This window comes from Poeciliopsis prolifica, unplaced genomic scaffold (genome assembly GCF_027474105.1).
Source record: "Poeciliopsis prolifica strain line A6 unplaced genomic scaffold, Auburn_PproV2 SCAFFOLD002, whole genome shotgun sequence".
Lineage (NCBI taxonomy): Eukaryota > Metazoa > Chordata > Actinopteri > Cyprinodontiformes > Poeciliidae > Poeciliopsis > Poeciliopsis prolifica.
Genome location: NW_026562377.1, coordinates 23855858 through 23883061, shown reverse-complemented (window position 1 = coordinate 23883061; position 27204 = coordinate 23855858). Strand labels below are relative to the sequence as shown.

The 27204-nt window shown below is 40.2% G+C and overlaps 1 protein-coding gene across 2 annotated transcripts in view; it reads right to left on the bottom strand.

Moving 5' to 3' along the window:
• Window positions 1-27204, bottom strand: part of atp10a (ATPase phospholipid transporting 10A) — a 34995-nt gene that overhangs the window by 4032 nt on the left and 3759 nt on the right. The window contains exons 2-20 of one of the 2 annotated variants that reach the window (XM_055019999.1): window positions 26922-27126; window positions 25542-25627; window positions 22778-22884; window positions 22564-22695; window positions 21478-21608; window positions 19472-19724; window positions 19173-19390; window positions 18902-19096; window positions 13972-14521; window positions 8293-8396; window positions 7809-7935; window positions 6813-6997; window positions 5260-5611; window positions 3173-3249; window positions 1809-1934; window positions 1514-1714; window positions 1299-1322; window positions 559-639; window positions 335-439 (exon numbers count right to left, since the gene is read on the bottom strand). In XM_055019999.1, the coding sequence (XP_054875974.1) occupies window positions 335-439; window positions 559-639; window positions 1299-1322; window positions 1514-1714; window positions 1809-1934; window positions 3173-3249; window positions 5260-5611; window positions 6813-6997; window positions 7809-7935; window positions 8293-8396; window positions 13972-14521; window positions 18902-19096; window positions 19173-19390; window positions 19472-19724; window positions 21478-21608; window positions 22564-22695; window positions 22778-22884; window positions 25542-25627; window positions 26922-27126 (3259 nt within the window). The remainder of the gene's footprint in view (window positions 1-334; window positions 440-558; window positions 640-1298; window positions 1323-1513; window positions 1715-1808; window positions 1935-3172; window positions 3250-5259; window positions 5612-6812; window positions 6998-7808; window positions 7936-8292; window positions 8397-13971; window positions 14522-18901; window positions 19097-19172; window positions 19391-19471; window positions 19725-21477; window positions 21609-22563; window positions 22696-22777; window positions 22885-25541; window positions 25628-26921; window positions 27127-27204) is intronic. The other variant, XM_055020008.1, reaches the window with a different exon arrangement.

Below are 27204 nucleotides of genomic sequence, written 5' to 3'. Positions count from 1 at the left end.
CGGCCATTAATTACAGGCTCACAGCCATTGCAGGGGGGAAGTGAAAAGAGCGCTTTCTGCCATCACCTAAAATACCTTTACGGGGGGCTTGTGATCTGACACTTTGACATGAATCCAAGGGAATTAAGCTAAATGTAAAGCAGAAAGAGAATGGAATAAAAAGGCAGGACTTTGGATCAGGAACAATTATGAAATCTTGTCTTTTTGATTGAATTTCTGGTTTCACACCTGTTTTCACACAAAACCTGGATGCTAGTAAGGATGTGACTAAGAGCAAATAGCTGAAAAGACTCGGAAGAAGGACGGTCATCGGAGTTGAAGGCATTTCTCTTACCCAGGTTTTGGTCTCGATCCCTAAATGCATCAGGATGGTGAATAAAGCTAAGGCAGTGATGGGAGTTCCCCACGTAAACAGATCCACGTCTGAGTCAGCGTAGGCCTGAGGGGCGGTTCGTGGGAGGGTCAGGGTGTGGACAGAGGAAACCATGATCGAGTAAAAACAACAACAAGCAAAAACACTGAGAGACACGAGCTGATGGAAATGAAGCCCAAACTTACAAAGTAAGGGACGAAGAAGCACACCAGACTTTGGTAGAAGGCATCGATCATGTTCATCCAGAACATGTATGGCTTATATTCCTGCAAGATAAAGCATTTACAGTCAGTTGGCTCCTCTCTCAGAAGTGACAGCTTTGCTGTAGCCTTCTGCTTTAGGAAAATGTCCAATGTTCTTGTATAAATTTCTCAATTTAATACATAAAAATAAAATAAAAAATGTAATTAGCTGCAGTACTAAAAGGATAAACAATCTCTGTTTGCTAATCCAGGCTGTCCAGATTGGCTAACAGTGAGAGATAATATTTAAGATCTCAAAGTTAAAACATGGTGACAGAAATGAAGCCAAACAATTTAATAACAAAACAAAACAAACTGTGAATGGGATATAAAATTACTGAACTTAAAAAGAACGTCTGGTTTACAGCTCGGTTATTCTTGAAAGATCAGTTGTTGGCCTCCAGAGTAGCGTTACCCAGCCTCCCTGTTGTTCTTCTGTTTTAGCTTAGATATTCACAATGTTTAAATTTGTGGTAAAAAAAAAAAAAAAAAAAACTCATCTCAGAGTTAAGGTAAGGGTCTACATTGCTAGGCAACACTCACACTAATAGTTACTAATCCTAACCAAGCTACTCACTTATATGGAGATGCTATGATTTTTAATGACTTATCGCATGATTTTAATTGCGTTTCTTATTTATTGGAAACACAGCAGTTGCAAAATGACGAGTGACGCTTCTCACACAGGTTGGCGTGTCGCTTCTGACCTAACATAAATAATTAAGGGAGAACAGAAAATTAGTTTTAATGCTGAGAATTATTTGTATTTGGACATTAAAATTTAAGAAAAAAAAATCAAAAAAAATCTGACATTGGAAATTGTCTAAAAAAATACAAAAATCTACAAGTAACTTTCAGAAAACCTGAGGGAACTGAGGGTGAAAACGTCAGAGCGGACCTCAGAGTTCTGGCCGTTCATATAGAGCTGAGGTAGTCGCTGGAGAGTCTCTTCCGACACGTCTTTGTCCAGAGTACCAGTGATAAGTTGAGGGAAGGCGGAGAACATCATGTTGAAGAAGATGAGATACCACTGGTCGATCATGGATGAACCAGAGAAGCCACAGTAGAACTGATACCAGAAGATGATGGCTACAAACATCTGCATGGAAACGACAACGGGACGGACTGATGTCAGAAACTTTGACCCTTTTGCAAAATAAACAAACACAATCACAGCAGACAAAGTGGCTTACGGCATTCTTGTAGAAGAAGTACAGGATCATGTTTGCCAGCCGAGAGTAACACCAGTGTCCGTGCACCAGCAGGAGCTTCTGCAGATACCGGAAACGAGGGAGAGCAAAGTCGCTCGCCATCACCGCCTGCAGAACGCCAGAAGGAAAAAAAAAAACATACTTCTTTAGAACAAATCTACAAAATATAAAATTGCATCTTCCAGATTGACTCTCTGATCATCAACACGTCTGGACCTACTCCACTCAACTGCCTCTTTTTAATCAATCTTTAATGAGTGCAATCTCTCCAAAGCAATAATGTTTAAACAAGTTGTGCACCTATTGGGATTCCCCTGCTGCAGTAGTAGAGAAGTGTCAGTTTCATCCATCAGCATATAAGCCCCCACACCCCCCCAAGATGACACCACTAACGCTTCATGACAACCCCAACCGTCAAGATGACCCGTCAACAGCACAATTAACAGCAGAAACATCGTTTGGTTTGGGTTATGGTTGAATAAAGTAAATGCGTGCTAGACTTAATGCAGGAAATACGGTCGAGTGTCTCAAAACGAGCTGGAATATCCAGAGTTTACTGCGACTTGTGAAGCAAAATGAGGCATGAACTTTGTGATTTCCTTGAGCGAAGCCGACGTACATCAGAAGTTGCAGAATAAGTACAGCACCTGTTGAAAATACTCATCCGCTTGGATGTTTAATCGTTTAATTTGCTTTTAGAAATGAAAGACAGTAAGCATGGCGTGATCGCAGTGTAACAAGTGCAGCCCAATGCATGAACATGCTCCGCTCCTGTCATTCACACGTCCCATATGATTTGAACTTGACTCACCTACCGTTACAATAAGCAACAAAACAGAGATGGAAGAAGGGAGAAGTTACACTGCTAACTTCAACGACAGCCTGCGAAAGCAGTAAAATTGTGATCGAGACAATATGTCTGGTTTACTTTGGGCTCAGGTTCGGACATGAATTTGGGTTGGGGGTCGGGCTGGATGTTTTATAGGCCCGATCTAAACTCGAAGTGAGAGTCAACCGTTCTGAAACTGGACGCTGCTCTGAGTGAGTCCACAAGAGGAAAGACATAACCTTCTTTTTAAAACCCTCACTGCCAACTGCAAAGATGCTCCGAGACCTTAGATCTGAATCTGACACAGAGGCACTCGCAAGCTGTGCTGCTTCTCTGCAGGATGCAGGACTCAGTCTCCTGACTCGGCACAACAAAAAAATTTCTATTTATAGCCCTGTCCTTAACTACACGCAAAAAATAAGCACTCCTGCTTTTCTTCCCACCTTCACACCTCTGACACAATATCTCCTATACGCTGATGCTTTTTCCAGCTGCCGTGGGTTTATTTCACCCTTACCTGCATGCCCTCCTGTCCGGATATCCCCACGCCAACGTCCGCTACCTGGATCATGCTGACATCATTAGCTCCGTCACCTGTGATTAATGAGTCGGGGAGACAGACACAAAACAGTCCCTCAGTGCGGGAAAGATGCAGAAAATATAATTGGTCAGAAGGGAGAAGCAGACAGCCTGGAGGCAGTAAAAAGTTGTGTCATCAAATAAGATGATGCTCAGATGGTCAAGCATACAGAGAAGGAGACATTAGATTTATGATGGTGCAGTTTTCTTTGTGTTGGTTTTGCAGTCTGGTGCTGAATAACAGTTTCTCTTCTGTCCCTGTGAGGCTGAACTAACAAGCAGGCCTTGATTTTGTTTTACTATGAAAAAATAAAAACAAAAGAGATTTGTTTTTGTTTCTTCAAGTGTGGGAGTGGGAGTAGCGATGGTGGGTAGAGGGAGACGACATTTTGGCCCACTCTCTGATGAATGTTTGCGTTAGTCTGAGAAAAACACGAAATCTTACCAAGAGTTCTGGGTTTAGTTTCGAGTGCGAATATTTCACTACAGTTGAAATAAGACAAGTTACATGCCACTTTTCAGCAAGATACAGGAGCTTGTTTGAAGACAATAATTCTTTATTGTTGATAAAAAGCACTGGTTCCACTGGGAGAGTATTTCACGTACGTCACGGAAAAAATGTCTTGTAGATAATCTGCCAGTGGAACAAATACTTTTTCATCAATATTAAGAAATAATTTACTTAAAATAAGCTCCTATATCATGCTGAAAAGCTACTTGTAAGTTACTTATTTCAAGTGTATTTGCTCTGGAAACTAGTCTAAAATTACTTGGTAAAATTTTGTTTTTGCAGAGTTATCCCACAGAAACCGCCCCCGTTTCATTTATATGACATTAAACTCGGAGCATCGATCCAATGGTAAAATCTTCTTTGTCAACAGCAAACAGAATCTGTCGCTGTGTTTAGTGTGATTTATTGAGTTGGATGATGGAAGCTCGACGTACCAATACACACTAAGAATTTAACTTTCTCGACGAGTGGTACTGAAAAAACATCTGATGACGAGTCCCAGCCAAACAGGCATCAAAATGTTTTTGGATTGTTTGGCTGCAGCGAGTTTCCCAGGAGGGTTTGCTTTTATGAGACCAAAACTTTTCCCACACGTGGCGCAACGCAGGATTCGGATCCCTCCTGCTCCTCATGCTTGTCGGCACAGCCGGTTACGTCACTTATAATCAAACGTCCAAAATAACAAGCTGCTCAGTGCAGATTTTAAAAGGCAACAATTTGAAGAAAACATTCAATTCAACAGAATCATTTCCTGCTCCGACTCTCAGCTGTACTTGCACCTGAGGAACACTGCTAGATTTCAATAATGTTGAGTCATTATTTTTAATGACCCAGATACCACAGTAGGTATAATCACAGCTGATGATGATTAAAGCAAAGCAAAAAAATAAAAATAAATAAAATTACAAGCCTGAAGCAATCCAATTACAAAAAGGTCATGACCTTTCCGATTAGAGCTGCATTGGGACAACATTCATTTGTGATATTATTTTCAAATACTGTAATGATGGAAACCGCATCTCTGTCCTTAAGGTTTATTTTTAAGCAAAGGTATAGAAGGCAGAGGATAATTCATCTGAAAGGGCAATTTCTTTATTAGCAAACTGAATTTAAAATGCAGAGCATGCAGCAATTTTATAGCCAACTATATATCGCGTTCCTTTACAAACATTAAAACTGAAATAACTTGACTTATTGTGACGGTACCTTCAGGAGAAGTTACAGAAAACTTCTTTGGGTTCCAAATAAACTTTCAGCAAGGTATATCATCAGACTGGGGATGGACAGAAAGATGCATCTCTCCAGCCACTCATAGTTAGAGGAAAAATATTTGGATTCCTGATTTCTTAGGAACTGTGTTTAATACATCCCAGTAAGACTAAACATTTTGCTTCTATTCTACTTGGAGCAGTTTTTAGGTTTCAGAAAAACTGCTGGGCCATCGGATTTCAGCAAAACCTGGCAACACTGAAAACTAAACTTTTGTCACGCTCCATCATTCACTCGGTGCTCACCTATGGCCAGGGTCATGACTTTCAGCTTGTTCCGCACCAGTTTGACCACCATGCTCTTCTGCAGCGGCGTGGACCGGCAGCACAGTACCGAGCGGCAGCTACGAGCGACTGCCAAGAACTTATCCTCCAGGCTCTTGTCCAGGGCGAAGGCCAAGGTCCGCCCGTCAATTACCAAGCCCAGCCGGTGCACAATGAAGTGAGCGGTGTGGGAGGAGAAAAAGGATGATGAAGAGTAAATCTCAAAGTCCGCTATGTTATTCGGGAAGGTCTTGGTGGACGGGTCTCCGGAGTTGCAGAGGAATTTGGACTGGATGTAACGTAAACTTTCCTCCAGCAACACAGCGCACTCCTCCTGGATTAGACAGAAGTACGGGGTCAGGTAGAGGTCAACACCAACACGCCGATGTCTAAACTGCCTGAGCAGCTTTGCATCTGGAGACCACATGCCTTAGCAGCAACGGATTCCAACGAATCATATCATCTTTTCTGGAAAACTCCTGGCACCAGGATGCATTAACGGAAAAAGGCAAGCTGATAGAGCACAACTTCACAGGTCTAGTGGAGTCCATCACTTGACAGCTCAGGGCTTCTTTAGCAGCAACCGCAGGACCCACACACCATATGGAAGGCGGTCATAATGCTATGTCTGATTATTTTAGTAATCAATTAATCTTTAGACAATTATTTGAACGATTAATCTGATAAATTGGTGCATTCTGCACATTTAGCATTTAAGCCTCCTTCTAAACAATATTAGAAACACATTAAAAGTTGCAAATAATTCTATTATATTATTAAACAGATTCATTTTGTTAACCAAAATGCAGCAACTGTATTCTATTAGAGAATGCTTGAACATTTGTAGCAAATGGTGCATCTGAAAATAAAAAAAACAAGAAAGAAAACGACTAACGTGAAAATCTTCACGTTTTAATATCAATACACTGCAAAGCTGATCTGGTGATTATTTGTTGGATTAACTGATTAGTAATTAAAAGGTGTTTAATGGATTTTATTTACAGAATTTGAACTAGATAAAAATGCCACCTGAGGAGTTCTGGGTAACATATTTACTGACAAAGAGTCTTGAATGTAAAATGTGTTTATTTTGTCTCTGTAGCTGCTCCGACTGTGTTCTTTTTCTCTGAAGTTTACATTTTTGAGTCTGTATACTCCAGGTAATGATTAATCAATTACTAAATTAGTTGATTATTTCAATGAGTCATCAAAATTAGGTGGATTAGTCCTGGTTTGATTGGTGTAGGCCTTTCCTAGAAGCGAGGAGGAAAATATAAGTGCCTTTGTTGCTTCAGTCAGCAGCAGGAAACGCTCTCACTTCCTCTGGCTTCTCATGAAAAGACTTCGACACCATAGCAACGGTATGATGGAGAATTTTAGCAGTCTAGAAACCGTAGCTGTGCAAAACCACAGTACGCCTTGACTCATTGAAAAGCCTACGTTAATGTTTGGTTTGCACATGATTAATGTATTGATTATTCCGCATACGGCCTGAATTAGGTAAACAGGGTGAGCTTTTGGGTGCTGCGGCTCACCTGGGAGTCGGCGTTCAGCGTCATAAGCTCCTCGTCCGGGTCCAGCAGTTTGCAGGCGTAGGCAATGTTGACTGCCGTTTCCTGTTTGTCACCCGTCAAGACCCAGATCTGCAGGCCGGCTTGCCGCAGCGTAGCTATTGTTTCTGGCACGCCGTCCTGCAGCCGATCCTCAACGCCAGTCGCTCCTGTGGACGGACGCATGTCAGTGTCTGCAACAATGCTTCCCAACAGACACGTTTCTAATCTACATATTTCACACTTTTCCAGACTCAACTTCCCACAGTTCTCTGTCATTTATGTTATTAGACAGACAGAAACAAAGACAAAGAAAGAGGGAAAAAGAAAAAGAGACAAAAAAGAAATTAAGAGAGAAAAAAATCAAGTGAGAAAGCATGCAATTAAGGACAAGAATGACAAAGAAAGGACAGGAAAGAATACAAGGCATACGGAAAAAACAAAGGATTTATGATAAAAATTGAAAAAGGGACAAGGTAAGAAGGAATGACAAACAGAAGAAAGGGCAGAGAAGGATCCTTGGAATAAGTGATACATAGGACCAGGAAGGAAGACAAACTTAAAAGATTCAGGAAATTAATGATAAACTTAAGGAGTATAAAAGGACATGAGTCAAAGAAAACTAGGAAGTAGGAAAAGAAAGAAAGACATTGGGCAGGAAGAAAGGGAGGAAGAGCACAGCAGAGAAAGGAACATAAGGAAGATTACATCAAAGAAAGGAAGCATAGAAGGAAGCACACAAGGAAGAAACAACGGAGAAGCATGAAAAGAAAGGAAGAGAAAGAAGGGAAAGAAAGTAGTACATATCGCAAAAAACACAAAGAAAAGAAAAGATGGGAAGGACACACCATTTGACACACAATGGGTTTCTTTTCCATATCTGGAAAATACTGAAACCAAACTCCATGCTTCTCCAGAAGACATTTTTTTTCTGCTCTAAAAATGAAGTGAGTTCTGAAACTGAAGAGTGACCCAACAAACCTAAAAGGTGGAGGTTTGTCTCCAGCCTCAACGCTGACTCAAAGAGCAACTCCTCTCTTCTCTGGATGGCCGTCTCAGCCTCCAGGTGGCGCTGCAGCCAGCGGCCGTATTCCTCTTTACTCAAAGTCTGACACACACACACACACAAAACACACCAGAAGGTTACACTCAAACACACACAGCAAAAGAATCACTGCTTTCTGTTTCTTGTGGGAAAACGGAACATTACTGCTGTGATTCCTGCACAGCAGAATGTGAAACCTTGACAAGGTGTTTCATCACTCGGCTTTGGTGACAGGCTGTGCACAAGCAAGGAATACACGGCCTGTGAAAGCATAAATTAGCAGCCTGGGAACGAGGCACAGATTGCAGCTGAGTCATGAAGCATGTCCCGTTTGGAAGGGCTGGCCCGCGCAGTGATCTGTGCCGGACTACGATCGCAGCCTGCCCAGAATCCAGCGAGACGCACAACCCTAACACTTACCTTTTTGGCAATGCAGAGTGTGCGAAGGCCGTCTGCGGCGTACAGGTTCAGGTAGTTCTGTGTCCGGCAGAAAATCTTTTTCTGACGTTTTCCTTTGGTGTTGCCTTAAAAAAATAATAATAAAATAAGAAGACAACAGAAAGAATTGGTTAGATAAGATCAAATACTCTGCTCTGTGGGGAAAATTTAGCACCAAAACCGTCAGAGATGTTAACAGAAACATGAGCACCATCTGTGCTCACACCTACAGTAACCATGCATCTCAATATTTTTCACAAAAACGTCACGGTACTCATCAAGCAGACACAGGTTGGTGGCAGAAGTTCTTCATCTCACAAAAATAAAGCCCATCCTATTTCAGCTGCGTTACATAATTGGTTTAATACAAGCATGTGCGGTTTGCTGAGGATGTTGGGTCTTATGTTTGGTAACAGAGCGTCGCCGATGGCGCCGCATCTTGGCCAGAGGGAACGGCACACCAACAGATTGGCTTTACGGCTCTCCTGACACAGATGCACCAGCCAGCACTCTGATTGCCAGCCATGTAATCTCACTAATAACAGCCCAGCTTGGCCGCGACGACCACGCACGAACCGCCGCAGCAAATTATTTTTACTAAAAGGAACAAATGAGCTGCAAACTGGCGGCGGCAACAGACTTCAAACGCCAGGACAGATATGGTGGTGTGTGGTTTTTACTTACTTTTTCTCTTTTTTGCTTTTGGTTGTCATTTTATTTTGAATGTTTTAAATATCTTCCAATTCCTGTGTCGGCGTGTCCTATACAAAGTTATGGTTCATTAATGTTTGAGCCATTATCAATATATTGCTGAAAAAAAATGATCTCACAACTGCAATACTGTCATTTTTCACAATAATTTCTTTGACAATTTATTGTCCAGAAAAATTTGCCATGTAGGACCCAAGTGTGGCATCAATTTACATTTAGTATTCAGAACTCCAAAATAAAAAAATATAGTGCAACTATATTGCTTTCAGAAATTGCTGGAATAGTAAATTTGATTTGGTTTTGTTGTTCTGTGAAGGTCTCAGAAGTTAAAGAAGACCAAAGATACATTCACGAGGCACGTCTTGATATTTTATTTTTGCTGAGTCCCATTTTTCTTTAGTGTGGTTGCTGATAAAAGGAAATAACGACCAACAGCTTTTTGTGGAGCATCGAGTGCAACGTCAGTAGAAAAGTCTGTTTGGATGTGTGATCAGAACCAAGACTGGTGGGACTGTGATGCGATGCGCTCCAGTGACACACGTTTTTTTCTTAGATTTATATTTGTAATGTTTAGCCAATGTCTGTTTGGTGCAGAACGACCTAAAAGTTGGACGAAATACGATATGACCTTTCAGACTGCAGACGCTTTGAAAACGATCAGATCAGATCGGATAGATTTAGTACCACATGTGGAAGTAACACAAACTGGATTTTTGGGGGTTAAGAGAATAAATGTTCTCTTCACCCCTCCCAAAAAACACACTCTGCAGTAATAACGTGGAAAAAAAAGAAATAGAAAAGTCTGTCTGAACACTGTGTACCAAGGTCAACAGATAACATGTTCAACCTAGATATGAAGATTCAAGTTTTTTTTCATATTTATTTTCATTTTAATGCACAATTCTTACAGAAAGTAATACAGTTTCTTACACAAGACTATACAGCAGTGGTGAAACTGGAGTTTCGTTGCAAGTCATGCTGCAATTTCTAAAGGCTCAAGGGACTTCAGACCACATTCAGCGCCTCCGTGTGCGATGTTATTAAAGCAACACTGAATGACAGCCTCGTCTGAAAGCTATCACTGTACAGATCAGTGTTACGGGGAAGCCCAACCTGCATGAACACAACCTATTAGCCATTAAATCTGTTAGAGGAGGAATGAGGCCAAAATCTCACCATTGTGCTGATTTCACAGAGAAACTGCATAAATGCCCCTAAAACGATAAACAAAACACATAGCCTTCAGAAAACATTCCAGAGAGTTGCATTCTTCTCATAATGGAAGTTGAGTTGAGTAATTATTTTACAATCCAGCCTTATCAGAGAGAATGTGGAGATGACTGTCTAAAAACATGTGAAACCAAAATAGGAGTGTCTATCTGCACTCAGGACAGGAGGATAACATATCTGGGCACTCATTTATCTCTGAAGCTGAAACTTTCTGCTAGTAGTGAACAGGAGAAAAATGATTACAGGCATTCCCTAACAGGAGGCCAAGGAAAAGCGGTGCACAGGTTACTTTCTATTAAATTATTAGGATGAATAACACAGACAGAAAGAAAAGTAGAAAAAGAGACAAACGAATGTATCATAAAAGCTAAAAATAGAAAGAAAAATGCCAAAGTGTACAATCATTACTCAAGAGTTGAGAGCCAAGATAGCAGACAATAAAATTCAATCAACACTAAATTGTTGTAGCTCTCTGGATAAAAGTAACTTATCGTCGTGTTGTTATATTCATATTTTGCAGCCATGATACAGAGCACACTACTCCTAATAAAATAAAATTGAAAAAAAACAAAAAGTAATAGCAGTAGAGAAAACTAAATAGATTGAGAAATATGAACCAAACAAAATATAATGTTTAGAAAGAACCAGGATTGACTAAATTCAACTTTTCTGCTCTCCGACCGACTCCAACTACACAACAAAAAGTATTTGTGGATTACAAAGACGTTGATTTTGTATGCATCTTATTTGAAGCAATGAGATAAAGAGTTTTTAACCAATGTCACTTCAATTTATTCTCTCTCTTCATTACTTTCTGCAAAATGTCTTACGGGAAAGGTTAATACTAGCCTTGACCATTTTTCATAAGCTTAGCTAAATAGAGTTATAAGGAGGTTTCTGTTGTGACAAGATGGAGTTGAAGGATTTGTGGCTTCTGAAAGGACTATTGAGGTGCTTCTTCTACATTTTTACCTGCAAAACCATCTTGCAGAGCGCTGTACTGTCTGAACAAGGACATAGGTAAGATGTTTGCAGTGTCCGGAAGACCTTCACTTCCTAAACTCCAAAAGAAACTACATATCTTTCTCTAACACAAAACAGCAAATTTTCTAAGGGAAAAGACAAGGAATCAGACAATGATTTCTTAAAAAAAATGTTTTAAGGGGGAAGAAGTGTATTTATGTGGAGAAAAAATGTCAGCTTCTGTGTGCTCTGTTGTCACATTAAAAAGTCTATTTTGTGTTTTGCTTACTCTAAGGTCTCACTTGCATCTTTGTGGAGGGATGTGAGGAAACCTCAGTAAGGCAAAAGACTATGCCTCCAACTGTCTTGCCGTTCGCTCTGATCCGTTTCCTAAAATAAAACACAATACGCCATTTTTTTTGTTTTTTTTTCAAACTCGGCTTATCTGCTGAATCTCCACATGATGACAAATAACCATGTCGTTTCTCCATTTCAAAAAAGTTTGCTGTATAGCAAGCCAGGACTTCAGATGCAAACGTCGAGTTTAATGTGAACTGAACCTTTCCAAGAATCCTTACCGTGTATAGAGATTTAGTCGAAAACACAAGTGTGTTTCTTTGTGTGCCTGGAATACTAACAACCTGTTGCGCCTTTACCATTAGAATATAAAGGAGTGCCTTGATTATGCAACAAGGCAAATGAAGAAAAAAGGAAGTTTATTTGTGGAAGGTAGCAGAAAGCAGTTTTTAAACTCAAAAGTGAGTTCTTACATAACCTGCGATCTTGTTTGTTGACATGGAAAGGAGCAGAGTTTAGGTAAGAGGTGGATCTTCTACGAAAGAGGTTTTCAAAGTGTGAGGCAGGGGTTCTGAGGAAAGCTCAGTGAATGGAAATGAGGAAATATTACATTAGTTATAAAAGAAAGAAAGAAAGAATCTGACATATATGCTGCGGCTGAAAAGCTCAGGTAGATTTGTTCTCCAGAAATTTGACTGTTGGTAGAGAGAGAAACTAATAAATGTAGAACTGAGGAGTCAACATGGAGTGGTTATGTGGGGTGACATGCTAATACGGAGTATTCGGTGGATGGTGAAAACATTAAGGGTACATTCACACCAGCCCCATTTAGTTCATTTTAATCAAACTCTGGCTTGTTTGTCTATGAAGTCTGGTTTGTTTGGGAAGGTGTGAATGTGCAATTGAGCTCTGACGTGCGCTGAAAAAAGCAAACTGCTCTGCCTACAAACTTAGGTCTCGGTGTGGTTGAAGTGAACTCTGGCATCCACACATGTATTCGAATCGCGCTAAACGGACCGGAGAGCGCTCCAAAAGCAGGAGAGTGACTGTAGCGCAGGGCATTCTTGGTAAATACAACCAAAACAGGTGTAAGAGTCTCGCAGTACTGGGACAAATAGCTTGCTTATCAGAAACAAAAGACAAATCCAACAGCAATATGATGCCACTCCATTTTCGTTTGCATTTTGTGAAAAAGGAAGTTGCGCTCAGTGTCTTCTTCAGGAGTTTCCGTGTCGTTGCCTTCAGTAGTGCTTTGTGCAGCGTCACAGCAGGTGAAGAGGGGAAAAGTTGTTGCCAATTGGTTTACATCATTTGACATAGTTAAGTGTGAAAGTGAACCGCACCAGCTGGAAATGTAACAAATGTTGAAATTTTGACTCAGTTCCCAAATCGAACTGAGTCAACCAGATTATCAGGTGTGAAAACATCCTTAGACATCCTTGAACCTTGTCACATTTTGCCACATTACCACCTCAAATGTCAATGAATTTTATTACCATTTATGCAACAAGATAACACAAAGTAAAGTAGCACAAATGATACACGTTTACAAACAAAAATACCAAGTGTGGCTTGCATCTGTAGCCCCTTTTATTTCCAAAAGAACAATCAACAGGCTTTGTGCTTTTGAAGGCGTCATGAGGTTTTCATAAGTGCAACAGCAGTGGGATTCATGGCATTTGAAAATCTTGCAATGGCAAAATTACTGGTAAACATTGCCAACTGTCTGTCCATGTCCTGTGCGAGCCTCTGCTGCTATGACTACATACAGCATTAGCATGTCAAAGTTCATATTGTACTGCAATGACGATAACTGTGATATATTGTGCTGCCCAAACAAGTGGCATCATAAATTTTGTTGTAGAGTTTCGTTAAACTCTACAACACAACACGACTAATCTTAAATGCAAAACAATTTAAGATCAGGAGGGTCTCCTTCCAGCTCAACAACTCTAAACCAGAATGGAAATTCACCACAAAAACAGAGATTACCTCCAACTACAGGTGGGGATTTATCACAGTGTTTATCATGATACATTTCTTATAATATTTGGATTTATTTGTTTATTTAAATGAAAATGGTCTGTATTATTATTGTTGCTATTTTTCTCCATTGTTTGTTCAATGAAGGTGTATCAATAAGCATCAATAACTTTGAAAGTATGATTAAATACATTTACTGTGTAGAATTTAGTGATACAAATCAATTTTTAATTAATGTTTTTTAAGGACAATATCTGTGTTTGTCAGGCTATAATTGTTGTCATGCAGTCGCAGCTACAGTCACCTAAAAAGTAATAAATAGTGCCTATCTTCAAACTTATTGTTACCACAGGAATACCACAAAATATTATGATAACACTTTAAGTCCATATTGCCCTCCTCTGCCACCAACTTTCTCTTCAAACTACACAAACCCAGAAAACAGCTTGAAATGACTGAACATGCTGAGTTCCCTACCTGTGTCAGGGGTTTTGATGAGGTTCATGATGACGGAGTCCGCTCCTTTGGTATAGACTGTGATTTGATCGGTGAGCGGGTGCCTCACCACCACCGACATGCGCTTCCTGGTGGAGTCAAAGCCCAGCGTGTGCAGCAGCTCAAACGTCAGCTTCCCCAGGTGAGGCAGCTCCACCGTCACCTGGTCAGGGAGGCGTCCAACCAGGGAGCACTTGTACGCCCTGGCAGCGTAGACCAACGCGGCCTCGTCGGGCGACTCTGCCTCGTAGCGCAGCTCTTCTTTCTCGGGGTTGTCGGGGGGCTTTCCGTCATAGCGGGGTGAAATGGGGCTGAAGCCTGGCTCCACGGTGCTGGAAAGACGCTCCTCGTTCAGCTTGGTTAGCGTGCTCTCAGAGGAGGAGATCAAGCTGGAGCAGCCCCTGTTGAAAGAGCGGTTGAGACTGGAAGAGCTGCTGCTGGTAGAGCCTGAGGTCAGGCGGCTGGGGGTGAAGCGCTTGATGAAGTCTTCGATGGTCTTAACCGGAGACTTTATTTCAAACTTTGTTCGGACCTTGAAAACAAAGATTAAAGGATAAATACACATCTGCGGTACTAGGGTTACGTGTTCATAACCCTTTCAACTTAACTTCATCACTTTACAACCCTGAACATTAATGGGCAGGGAGAATGTTTTGGAGAAGGGTTAGTTTGTAGAATAATATCCCAAACTTTTGGACATCGGAATACTGTTCAATCCAACATCTGAAAATTAAATTAACTGCAAGGTGTGTGTTAATCCATTCATCCATCCATTATCTGTATTATCTTATGTTTACAGTGTTATAGTTGAAAATTGGCTTTCATTGACCTAGGGACATGACATAAATTGCGCCATTTCAGTGCCTGCCAAACTTGACACCAGGCCCGAGTCGAACTATTTCCAAAGAGCTCAAAGTGCTGTCAGAAGTTTCAGCGCAACAGACAGCAGTGTCGATGTTTCTCCTCAACTTGTACATTTTCACTGTCCAGTTTTTGTATGCGGAATATACAGGGGCACTTTTTTCAGGAACATTATCTGGCGCAAAGAGGAATCATGTACATTTGTAAGATTATTCACTAAATAGTTACTGCAACAATAACACTGGCAAATGGTTAATAACACAATTAAATAGATGATAATTCTGGACAAAAACAAGTGAAAAGGACAGGACAGCACTGCTGATCATATAGGCAAAGCTCAAATGGGGCGGTTTACATAAAAACGGGTTTATGTGTAGAAATGGCCCAATCAAAGTCACTTTGATCGGACCAGTCAATCTTTTTATTTGTTTGAATGACCTTTATGACATAAATGCCCAATGAATTCAAGCTTTCTCACAGTGAGAAAGAATCAAAAGCCTGGTGGGCCACCAGGTTTTACTTGCCTCCCCATCAGGTTAAGCAAGGTTTTAATACACTAGTGACAGTAAAGACGGAGAAAGCTAAGGGTCCGCTTTATCCGTTGTGCCCGTGGCTGTTGATCTCACATTATTATTTCCAAATTATTACTATCTACTGGTGCACCTCTGAATTGTCGGAATTTCAGAGCATAAAATAAAACAACACCCTTTCATTTAACGCAGACGGTAACCACATTACTTACAATAAATCTATAACCCTGCAACCTACAAATACTAACAAAGTCACGATAAACCTAGACTTGATAGGTGTTGAAGACATAAACCAAAACTTTTCACACAGTGATATGCAGTTTGAGCCAAAACTTGGCCACATCAAAAGCAAGTAAATGTACCAAAAAAAGTGAAATGAAAGGGAGAATATTTCAAGGTTTTAAAATAAAAGCAAGCTGTCGCTGCAACATTTAACAAAGCAAAACTGTAGGATCTCAAACAGCTGGTTCCTGACAGCAGGCAAATACTTTCCACTTTTATATTCTCACACATGCATAGAAAAAAAAATCTGAAAGGTTCCTGGCAGTCAATCGTAAGCAGTTTTCACCCATGTGACCCAACTATGAGCATCGGCGAGGAGAGCAAACATTGAGCTAATTTTGGGAAAGACAGGAGTCTAAGCAGAGGAAGACTTGCTGAAGGAAAACAGGTTGGTACAGTCAGCCTGAAAGTACGCGACTGCTAGTAAACACTGGCTGGAAACAGCTGCTGCCCTGTGGAGTAGCATTGCTGGGGCTGTTTCAACATTTTACCACCTATAATTGAACACCATGCCACACAGTCTGTCAGGAGATCAAATAAAAGGCAACAGCAAATGGCCTGTGATAAAATAAAAGGACCCAACAAATCAACGGTGATGTTTGCAATACTGAAACTGAACTCACTTACAAAAGGTTATTACCAGTTTAGGTACTCATAAGGAGTCCATGTGTAGCAGTTCATCCAGCTTGGATTGCCAGGAACTGAGAAATTGGGTCTTTTTCCAACAAGTAAACAAACCATGCAGCACTAAGCATGGTTTGTTTACTTGTTGGAAAAAGGTCATGTTAACTACAACAGCCCTCAAATGTGGAAGTTGTTACTGCAAGAACAGAACTCAAATTCATTTTTAGTACCACTGAGATTGTATGAAAGTAATTCAGAGTCACAAAAGTTAAAAGAACCAATTTCAAAATAAAAAGTTGGGCCGGGATTTTTTCATTTAATTAATTTTTTTTTTTTTTTACATACAAAATCATGAGCAGAAACTTTTGTATTCACATGTTTCTTGTACGTCTATAATTCTGACGCACAAGCGACACCCACAAATGGTGATTGATGAAAAAGTCAGTTCTCTTGGTCAATGGGGGTTCATTTCTGTTCCAAGAAATGATCTGAAAAAGAATATTGTTGTGTTCAAGTTGTGCTAGAAGGTGTTAGACTGTCACTAAAGCTATTCAAGTCCAAAATGCAAAACATGTCGCAGCAGCACTGACTAATGTCAGCGTCCACAGTTCACATTTCTGAAGTATGTTTTTCAAAGAAATGTCATTATTGACAAGGACCTTCTGAAAGCTAAATTAGTAATCTGACGGTTGAATAATCTAAATAATAAATTAATTTTAAAAAATCTATGTTGTTGCACTTGCATGTCTAGTTATTCAATATATTAGTAGCAAAGGGGCTATGTTTTTCTTGAGTGAACGCATTTCCAAACAGTCCTGTTTTACCTTCCTTATCAGAAAAGAATAATTTTAGGGTTCTGCATATTTAAAATGTCTTCCACTTTCATAGTTAAATGTTCATTAGAAATAAAAGTTTATTGATCTTTGAGAGGGTGCACTTGGATTATCATTCAATCACCTGAAAATTATCACAGAAATAACCAATATTATTGTTTATCTGGGACCACTCTGAGTTGCTATCATGACAGGCCCAGTCCTGGAAGTACTTAGTCAAACAAATCAGGCATCAATACATTCTCAATCAATGTATTACTTACATTATATTAAACAGCACCAATGTGATCGAGAAATGTTCTTAACTTTTAGAAAATTGATTAAAGGTATTTTATATGCAGGTTAAATTCAGGACTTTTTCAGAGCAATTTTTGTCCTTTTTGTTTAATTAGCATCAATCCATCACTACACACTCCAGCACTGATAAAAATGCCTCTCCTGGCAAAAATCCTTCAGCCAGTCCTAAATGCCGGGGTGGTGCTGCACGACAACACAGAGGGTGACTCACTCCGCAGTCTCCTGACTGCAAGAGTCACGGCTCTCACAAATACACAAGTATAAATCCTTCAATGGGCTGGGTTAGCTACAAGGGCATCTTAATAAAATGTGAACAATCGCACCGGCGCGGGGAACAACAAATCACAACAATAAAGACGAGCAGAAACGAAAGCTGGAGGGAAGCTGCATCAAAGCTGCTGATTTTGTTTTGCACAAGGCTTGTATTTTTTCTTCACTGGAAGCGATAACCTTGAAGGGCAAACACGCACTCACATGAATAATGTGTCAGTTTGTACAGTTTAATCGCAACAGCTCCATCCCTCTGGGTGTTGAATAGGGGGGCAAAAGAGGGCAGGACAGGAGGTGGAGGGGGAGAAGCTGTGTGATGGGTGGGGAGGATGTCACCTCAGAACAGGACAACCACACCCAGGCTCACGTCGAGGCAAAACAAAACTCGGATACACGGTTTTGTTTGGACACAGCACATCAAAGAATGGCAGTGAAAGGTACGTGCACATGGACATTTTTGCTTTAATTTGGAAAGTTTTAGGAAAAGAATGACTGGTGAAGGTGGAAGCTTAGGAAGGATGACTGAGAACTTTCAACTCTTTTGACTACCTAAAATATGAAAAACTTAATTATGCCACAAATATTAGCAATTTTCTGAACCAATCATTAAATTGCAACTTAGAAAATTAAATTACAGGCTACGCACATTCACTTGACTTCACCCTTCTTGGGTCTTGACTTCTCCAAGAAAAGGTAAAAAAAAGTATTTGGTACAAAGTCGACTCAAGTACTGAGTAAATGATGAAATTATCAATCATCAACTCATAATATAAAGTTAGGTTAAAAAAAATTTATATTTTAATGATGAATATGATAATTCATATATTATGAATATGAATTAGGCAACAATAAGAAAAAAAAATCAGTCAAAAGAAAAATTTTACAAATCACTTTCTTTCAATATTTGTATTGAAAGAAACTGATGAAACTCACAAAAACTGCAAGTGTATTTTTGGTTGAAACATGTTTGCTCTTCATTCAGAGAAGTTACCCATCTTCAATTCTGTATTTATTTAATACACCATAAGAAATGTGAAGAAGAAAAAACTGAAAAAAACTGAATTCTGACTTTTTTTAAGTTGAGAACTATAGGACACACACACACACACACACACACACACACACACACACACACACACACACACACACACACACACACACACAAAAAAAAATCACAAAATCAAACAAAGGCCTGTGGGAGCCGCCATGCCTTACCTTATGCCTGGGTTGATTAGGCGAGGTCACCACCACGGTGTTACAGACCGTGAGAGCGATGAAGAAATCTATGACATCAGAGAGGCCAGAGGGCAGGTGGGACATGGACTGGCGGTGGAAGCGCATGAAGTCCAGCTGACTGCCGCATTCATTGACTCTGTCCAGGAGCTGAGGATCGGGGGTGACATCCTTCTCCTACAGGACAGACAAGGGAAGCATTAGCGGGGACTGGAGCGGACCGGGACATCGCTGAACGGAGTGCTGAGCTGACCATGGGGCTGCTGAAGGCCGTGTGCTTGGAGAGGATGCTGGCCCGCTTGGCCTCGGCCCTGCTGCCCGTCCTGCGGTGGGACTTGGTGCTGTGGGAGCGCAGCACGTTGCGTCCGCTCTGATGGCTGGTGACGCTGTCCCGTCTGGGCAGGGTGCCTCCGTGGGACATGAACTCCTCCTCCTCGGAATCGATTTCCTGATACATGGCGATCCTTCTAGCTGCATCGCGCAAAGACACCCAGCCGTTAGGAAGGGCCTCAAAGGGGAAACCAGCGTTGCGCGTCGGCCGGTGGAACTCACCGTTGGCGTCATGCGAGTACTCCACGCCGGCCACTGTGCAGCGCCGGAATGCCATCTTGTTTTCCGTCAGCGTGCCCGTCTTGTCAGAGAAGATGTATTGCACCTGGCCCAGATCCTCGGTGATATTAAGCGCCCTGCACTGCAGCTGGGAGTCTGTCTCCTCGTCGTACAGATCCATGTCTTGATGGATGAAGTACACTTGGCAGATCTTCACAATTTCAATTGACACAAAGAGGGAGATGGGTATCAGCACCTGGGAGAGGAAAGTAACAGAGGATTCAGAGCACAAAACGCACAAGTGACCAGACAGTCTGAACCACTTCTCAGAGCTTAACATTTAAAATACTGCCATCGATATTCCCCCACTAACCCACTCCTTGGGTTTCCATCGTTCAGAATGATGTCAGAACTGAATGATGCCATCTTGTTTGACAACTGATTTTTACTGCTTCTATGCACACGTCCTACAAATCTGAGCCGGAAGTGATCTGTGCCACTGAAGCGCCATCTTGGTAGGCAAGCGCAGTGTAAAGCATAGATGAACCGTGACTTCAAGACTTGACCAAGTTCTATAATGGAATATTAGGGCCAAGCTACAATTGAATTGTTTTAATTAGGAGAATAAAATAATATTACAAAAAAAGTTGATGAGAACTTAAAGATAAAAAACAATACAATATTAAAATGCAGAATGCTGAGCATATTAAATTTTACAGCTGATATTTCAATAGAAATATTTAATCTTTTAACATATCAGCATCAAATTAATATCACTGTGCAAACAATTGAGATCATTTTGAAGAGTCGCACGGATTAAGCTGGTCTCTTCAGATCTTGATAACTTTATCAAAGCTTTTTTCTTGCAATATTAAGATGTTTCATCTGGTAAAATCGCATCTTATGATAATATTAAGATTATATTCTCATTGTAAAATAAATATTCTTGTAGCCAGGCCCTGAAACTTTGGCGTAACATCTTTTTTAAAGGAAAACAGGGTGCTGCAGTTAAGCACAACCCACATATTGAGGCCTTAGTTCTCAACGTGGCTGTCGCAAGTTTGATTCCCTGCCTGGCGACCTCTGCTGCATGTCTTCCCCCTTCTCTAATTACCCACTTTCTTCTCAATTCACTGTCAAATAAAGGCCTCTACAGCCAATAACTTTTAAAAAAGAAAGGAAACCGAGAGTAAATGAAAAAAAGATCTGCTATTTTTTTTAAGCCATTGATGTACATATGAATGAATGAAGAAAATACTTTAAGAATGACCAGAAAGGCCTCGTCATTGCTTTAAAAAAAAATATTTTTAAATGTCAAAATGTTTAAAAACATATTTAAAAAAAAGCTTTGTGGAGTTTTTAAACGAACAGAAAAGTATTGTATGGTCTTGGAGGAAGACTGTTTAAAAAGTCTTTTAAACCGCATTTGCTCAATTGTTTGAGAAAAAGGTTGGCGTGAGCCGTGATGGGACATTTCCATTAACGCTTTTGCTGAGAAGACTGAGTCATAACATCTGGGAAGGCAGTTAAGTTTGCACGCTTTCCCCCCGCATGGCAAACGCAGACGCTGTTTACACAGCTAAAGCACATTACTGGCCACGGCGACTTTCATTCACCGTTTTCTACATAAACCCCGCAGATCAAAACCGAACCACTGCTTATGACACGGAGCGGCGTGACACGATGATTCAGGTCACAAGCAAACAGATCAATAAGAGCTCCGTGGCAATTTTTCCCTCCCCAACTTGCTCTTGCACAGCAGAGTGGTTGTGTGAGGCATGAAGCACATACATCCTCATTGCTTACCAAGGTTTTTTTTTTAAGTAGAGATAAAGATTTAGAGGTCATATGCTCAGAGGTTGCAATAATTTCAGCTAACAATTTGATTTACAGCGCTGCCTGCGTACAGTGGAAGAGAATCTTTTAGAAATACTGATACGGTTTGTCCCTGCACGTGTTATCAGGGTTGCACTTGGTCTTTGTCCGCCCCCCTCCTCCCAGTTTCGTACCTGAAAGATGATGATCATGGTGAGGAAGAGATAAATGATTGACATCGAGTGTGTTAAGTTTGTCCCTTCAGGACTAAGAACGTCAAACACGGGTCTCTTATCTCCGTACTGAAACATCCACAGCCCGTGACCTGGAACAGCAACAGCAAAGGTCAGCAGAAAGACGGAGAGCATAAAATAAATAATATATATATATATTTCATTACATATCTGTAATAAAATGGTACAAGGCATATTCTCTGAGGGGGAAAAAAAAACCTCCTATGATTTCTCCCGGTGCTAATTAGAAACAACCAATCAGAGCCAGGAGGCGGGTCTTAGTGCTGTAAATGCCCTCCCCCCCCTCTCATTTCCTCTCTGCTAGCTGCAGCTTCTTCCTAATCGCAGAGCTTGCAGTGAATGATAAGGCTAGTTAGCATAGCAACAGGTGACTGGGAATGAACAGTTTTCCTTTAATGGTATGTTTTTTCTCCACCATTAGTATATTGAGCAGTGAGTACATGCGAATGATTGACAGCGCTGAGACCCTCCTCTTGGTCCTGATTGGTTGTTTTTGGTCAGATGGCAGTAATAACCGTGGGAGGAGCTAGAGGACCGCCATCTTTTCACAGATTACCTGTCTCATAGCATACCATCACACTATAGTGACAGTTTTCACAAATATGTAAAAAAAAAAACAGATTCTTTTAAATAAAAGTTAATAATAAAAGCTTTAATGGAAGTATTCATTTTGCTCCTTACTGGACAATCCTGACACGTGATGTCCAGCTAGCAGTTTGCGACTTTAAGAGCAAACAAGGTGACAGGGATGATAAGCCAAAGCAACTTTTTTCATTACCCTTAAAAAACATGAGTGTGGTTAAAAAGTTTTCAAAAATATGCTGAAAAACATCAAGTTTCTTTTTAACCACTAAATCATCATTTGAAGTCTTCTATTTACTTTTTCATTTATAAACATTTGTTTGTGGAGCTAAAAACATTTAAATATGACAACAAAGAAGCAAAGAATAAACTGGCCTCTGATGGGGGAAAGGTTTTCCACGGCGACGTGTGAAATTTGTGCCTATGAAACAAAGTTCTACATACCGACAGCAACAAACAGGCACATCACCAGCAGGATGACGACACACCAGAACACGTCCACATTCATCTGTCTCTCCAGCTTGCTGCGCTTGTAACGCGGCCCGTTGTTGTTGAGCATGGCCTTGGTCTCGTGACCTGCACAGACAGAAGCGAGGCGTGTTGGTCGCAGGTCTTGAGGGGAGGGTGACTCTGTCCGGCGGCGCCGGGTCGGACCGACCTGCATAGATAACGATGCCCACGGCTTCCTCCGTGTTGCGGACAGTGCAGCCGCGCAGAAGGAGGTTCTCTTTGTGAAGTGCGTCTCTTCTGCCATTTCGGTGGATTCTGGAAAATTCAATTTAAGTAACGACTCAGATGAAAGAAAAATCATTATTGCTCAGTTGTCACCGACATCTTGTCTGTTTTAAGCCTGAATGAAGGCAAGGCCTCATAGAAGAATCCACACCTCATTAACTTTATCATGTCCCATTTCAATAACAAAATTCCAGGTTTTTAACCGATTCTTACAGCCACAAACACCATATTAAATATCTGAGTGTTGTCTGCGTTTGTATTCAGCAACTTTTAATCTGACACCACTACATATCATATATCCAGAATTCAAATAATAAGTAAATTCAGTCAAGTCTAACAAAATATTCTAAATTATATTGTGATTAATATTTACTTGCTAAAATAAAGTAGGCAATATTTTAAATATTTTTGTCAGATATTTTAATCTAAATCATTTTAGATCCAAATCTTTTATAAAAAAAAAATTTTTAAAAAGTTTTGCATGTTCACCTCATTAAAAGAAATGTTTGACTGAAAAAAAAAGCTGAGATTTGTTAGCTTTCATGTAAGATTTAATATGTCTGTAGAAAACATCCGCTGCGGTACACCCCAGATTTGCGCTATGATTGCATAACTAAAGACCTAATCATTTTTGTACAAAAGCTGAATCAATTTTTTTAAACAAATGTTTCAGGATGTTTCCTGTAGCTCTTAGGAATTTGAAACATTACTAACACTGCAATGCTACTATCATAATGCTTTCCAACAACAAAGGTCACGCACCTGACCTCTGACACCAAGCCAACACATCACCACTGGTCTATAGATTAATACGAGTTTCCCTGATCCCGAAGCAGTTAGCTCACACACACAGCTTACTGGAGTTCACAGCTAGCACAGCTAGAAAAGGAGATAACCCCCCCTGAGCTCGCTCTCTCTCTTTGAAGGGGAAGCCAGATTAGACCGGGTGTCACTGACCGTAATGTAATAAAGCACCGGTGAGCCTTGAGCTCCACTGTAGCCTGGCAACTCAATACCTGCAGCATCTGGTGTGCTTCTAAGCAAAGAATACGTGTCATAGTTTGAAGACAAGTCGCGATGGATTCTTTACAGGTAGCTCAGCAAATCCAGTGTATTTATGTGGTGACATCATGAGAAGTGGTGGGGATCCAGGCACACCAACAAATTTGTACTGGATGATAATTTGTCCTAGATACCATGGCGCTGTTGTTTTGAGTCCATTTTCAAGCAATATGACGGTAAAAATGCACCTTCTGAAAGATCCCTAAACTTTAAATTCTAATGAACTACAGAAGCAACAAGTAAAATTAATTATCAAGTCTGTAAAAAAAAAAATAAAAGTCCTTCAAAAAAAAATAAAAAATGGGGAGGGGGGGCCTGGTTTATACTCAACAGATTTGAATCACAACAGAGCCATTGGGTTGACCCCGGTCAAGTCGTTCTCATATAAAAACGTACACAGGAAGTGAGAGACCGACAGAGGCGGACTGGTATGTAATAATGAAATAGGCAGAAATATGTTAGGAAACTGGGAAAGGACGAGTGCTTTTCTTTTTAATATCAGAGCTGTAAGTGTCAGCTGTGCAACATCCAAAACCAAAGGAAATTTGTTCAAAACACCAAACAAAAAAAAAAAAACAACTAACAAAACAAAAGCATACACTAAGGGCACAATTCTAGAAAACAAAAAAAAATGCTGTATAATACAGCAGAAAGAAGAAAATTCACAACAGGAAATTCTTGTGTGTATTCTCGTTGTTGAATGATTTGTAGCATGACACATTACATTTGTAAAGATTTACATATAAATCATTACAAATGATTTATATTGACTGAATTACAGCTGGAAATCCAAACCAGTCATGAACTAAGCAGGGAAAAGTGAAAAATCTCCATTTACTTTTACTGTAGCAAGCATACCTTAGGAGAACAACCCTAATCATTTCCAGTACAAATACTGAAACTGGATGCAAAACTTTAACCTGACCCTTTAAGAAACTTGACAACACACAGCTGCTCATAATCAAGGTATGTAATTTTTTTGTTGCATACCTTGAGGTTTGTGCAATTTGCACAGTCATAACTCACATCCAAACAAGGCTGACTATATCATTTGCTTAGGTATTCTGTTTCAGTTTTGAGCACAACCCAAGTTTAACTTTGAAACTCTTGACTTGTCTACAAACCACCATCTGAGATCATTTACAGAGAAAATGTAACATCTAAATAAGAGCAAACAAGTCATTCTGACGCTGAAAATAAAAGTTAGAACTTAGTGCCAGAAATAAACAAATAAAACTGAATGTATGACACAAATAAATCACAATGTGCCTTTGAGTGTTTTTTTCGAAGCAGATAAGTCATTCTTACAGTAGAAAACACCACAACCATGCACTATATGGATGATGATGCCACAAATTTAACAGCAGGGAGGGACTTCCAACAAGGCTGCACATATGAAAAAACAAAACAAAAACAAACAAAAAGAAAACAGTACAGACAACTGGTTAACAAATCTTCAAAAAGAGGCCATAAGCCTTCATCTGAGATATGTGAAAGTAAATAGGAGAAGAAGTTGTTCAAAAGCAGAGAACATAGAAATGAATAGAGCCGCGATGAGGTACAAGAGCAATTGAAAATCAAAAGTTCTAAAAGTTATTAAGACAAAAAAAAAAAGTAATACTCACATGTAGCCTCGAAATCGGTTCAGATCATTGTTGGGCTTTTCACATTCAATTATGCTGCTGTACTTTAATGGGTCAAAGTCACAGTCCTGTGAAGACAAAAACACCCAATGAGAAAATATTTGGAGCCCCCACTTCACTTTGGTTATGGATGCTAAGATGTGTGTAAAATTTTCTCTGTTCAAAAGAAAAGAACATTATGTGGAAATATTGATGCAGCATCTCAAGACTTCAGCCAGAAAGCTGAAGGTTGGACACAAATGGATCTTCCAAACCTAAACCTAAGCAGATAAATTAGTTGAGGTAAACATGTTTTTTGGAGCGGCCATCACAAAGCTCATTGAAATTTATAGACAGAGTTAAAAAGATGTATGTGAAAAAGCCAACTATTCTCAGGGGAAATTTATGCATTGTATTCATATAATGGGTACATTGGCTTCATATCAGAGTATAACAATCTGACTTTCGTCTGATTTTGTTCTTGCAGTCGAGTTCGACACCACAGTGCAAATTAGAAAGTGGCTGATTGTGGCGGTGTGAGCAGCAAAATGCCTCTGTTCTTGAAAAAAAAAAGTTTTCCTCAGAGAGGGAGTTGATTAATTCTGCCTCCACATTTCTAAATGTGAAACTTATAGACGTATACCCAAAATAACCAAAACATTTAATCAAGTTCAACTTTAAAAGGCAGTTCAATCATGGAGGAAATGTAAGAACATTTTTGGATTTGAATGTTTATAACATGTATATTATATTCATTATCGTGCTATTTGTAACTACATGAAGTTTTGTTATTAAACTGAGCTAAAGACATAAAAAATTTAGCCTCATTTAATAGAGTGGAAAAATGTATCATTTTGGAAGATCCATTTGTGTCCAACCTTCAGCTTTCTGGCTGAAGTCTTGAGAAGCTGCATCAATATTTCCACATAATCATTTTTCCACAGTGTATGCAAGTATTTGCCTTAATCTGTATTTATTTTGTTAATATTTTTGCCCTTTTCTTTATTCTAATTGTTCCATCTCAAAAGCTGAAAACTATCTCCTTTTTATTTATCAGGTGGGTTTTGAAAAGAATCTCAGGAACGTCAACCGGAGAAAACATTTTTGGGTTTTTTTGTCCATAACTGAGATTCTTCACCTGAGTTTCTATCATAACCGCCTTTTGTAGATTATAAATATCTTCAGAAGCATTTCTGTTACACCTTAGCCCACAGTTCACTGATAGGAGTGAGCAGTGATTGCTTCTCCCTGCAATTTGTGATAAAAATTTTGTTAGTCATAAAACCTGAAACTACACTTGAAAAGCAAAGGGACGATACAGCAAAATGTAGCAGCAAGCGGATGATGAACGGAGGTCGAGAACAACTTTTGTTTCAGTCTCACCAGGTCGAAGAAGCTGCGGACGATCTGCCTCTGCTTCAGGTTGGTCTCTCCATCCAGCGTGGCGGTCTCGATGTGGCACAGGCGATCCGGGTCACTGGAGCTCAGCAGCAGGACGTCGGCGGGGAGAATCTCGTTACATCGCAGCCGGATAAAGTCCCCGACTCGCAACTCTTTCCAGTACTTCTCCACGTAGCGTTTGCCCTCTCTGCCGGAACAACGTACACTTGGTGTGTGACTTCACACAGACACTGTGCTACTTCTAAGAAAGCAAGCTGCAACTGCT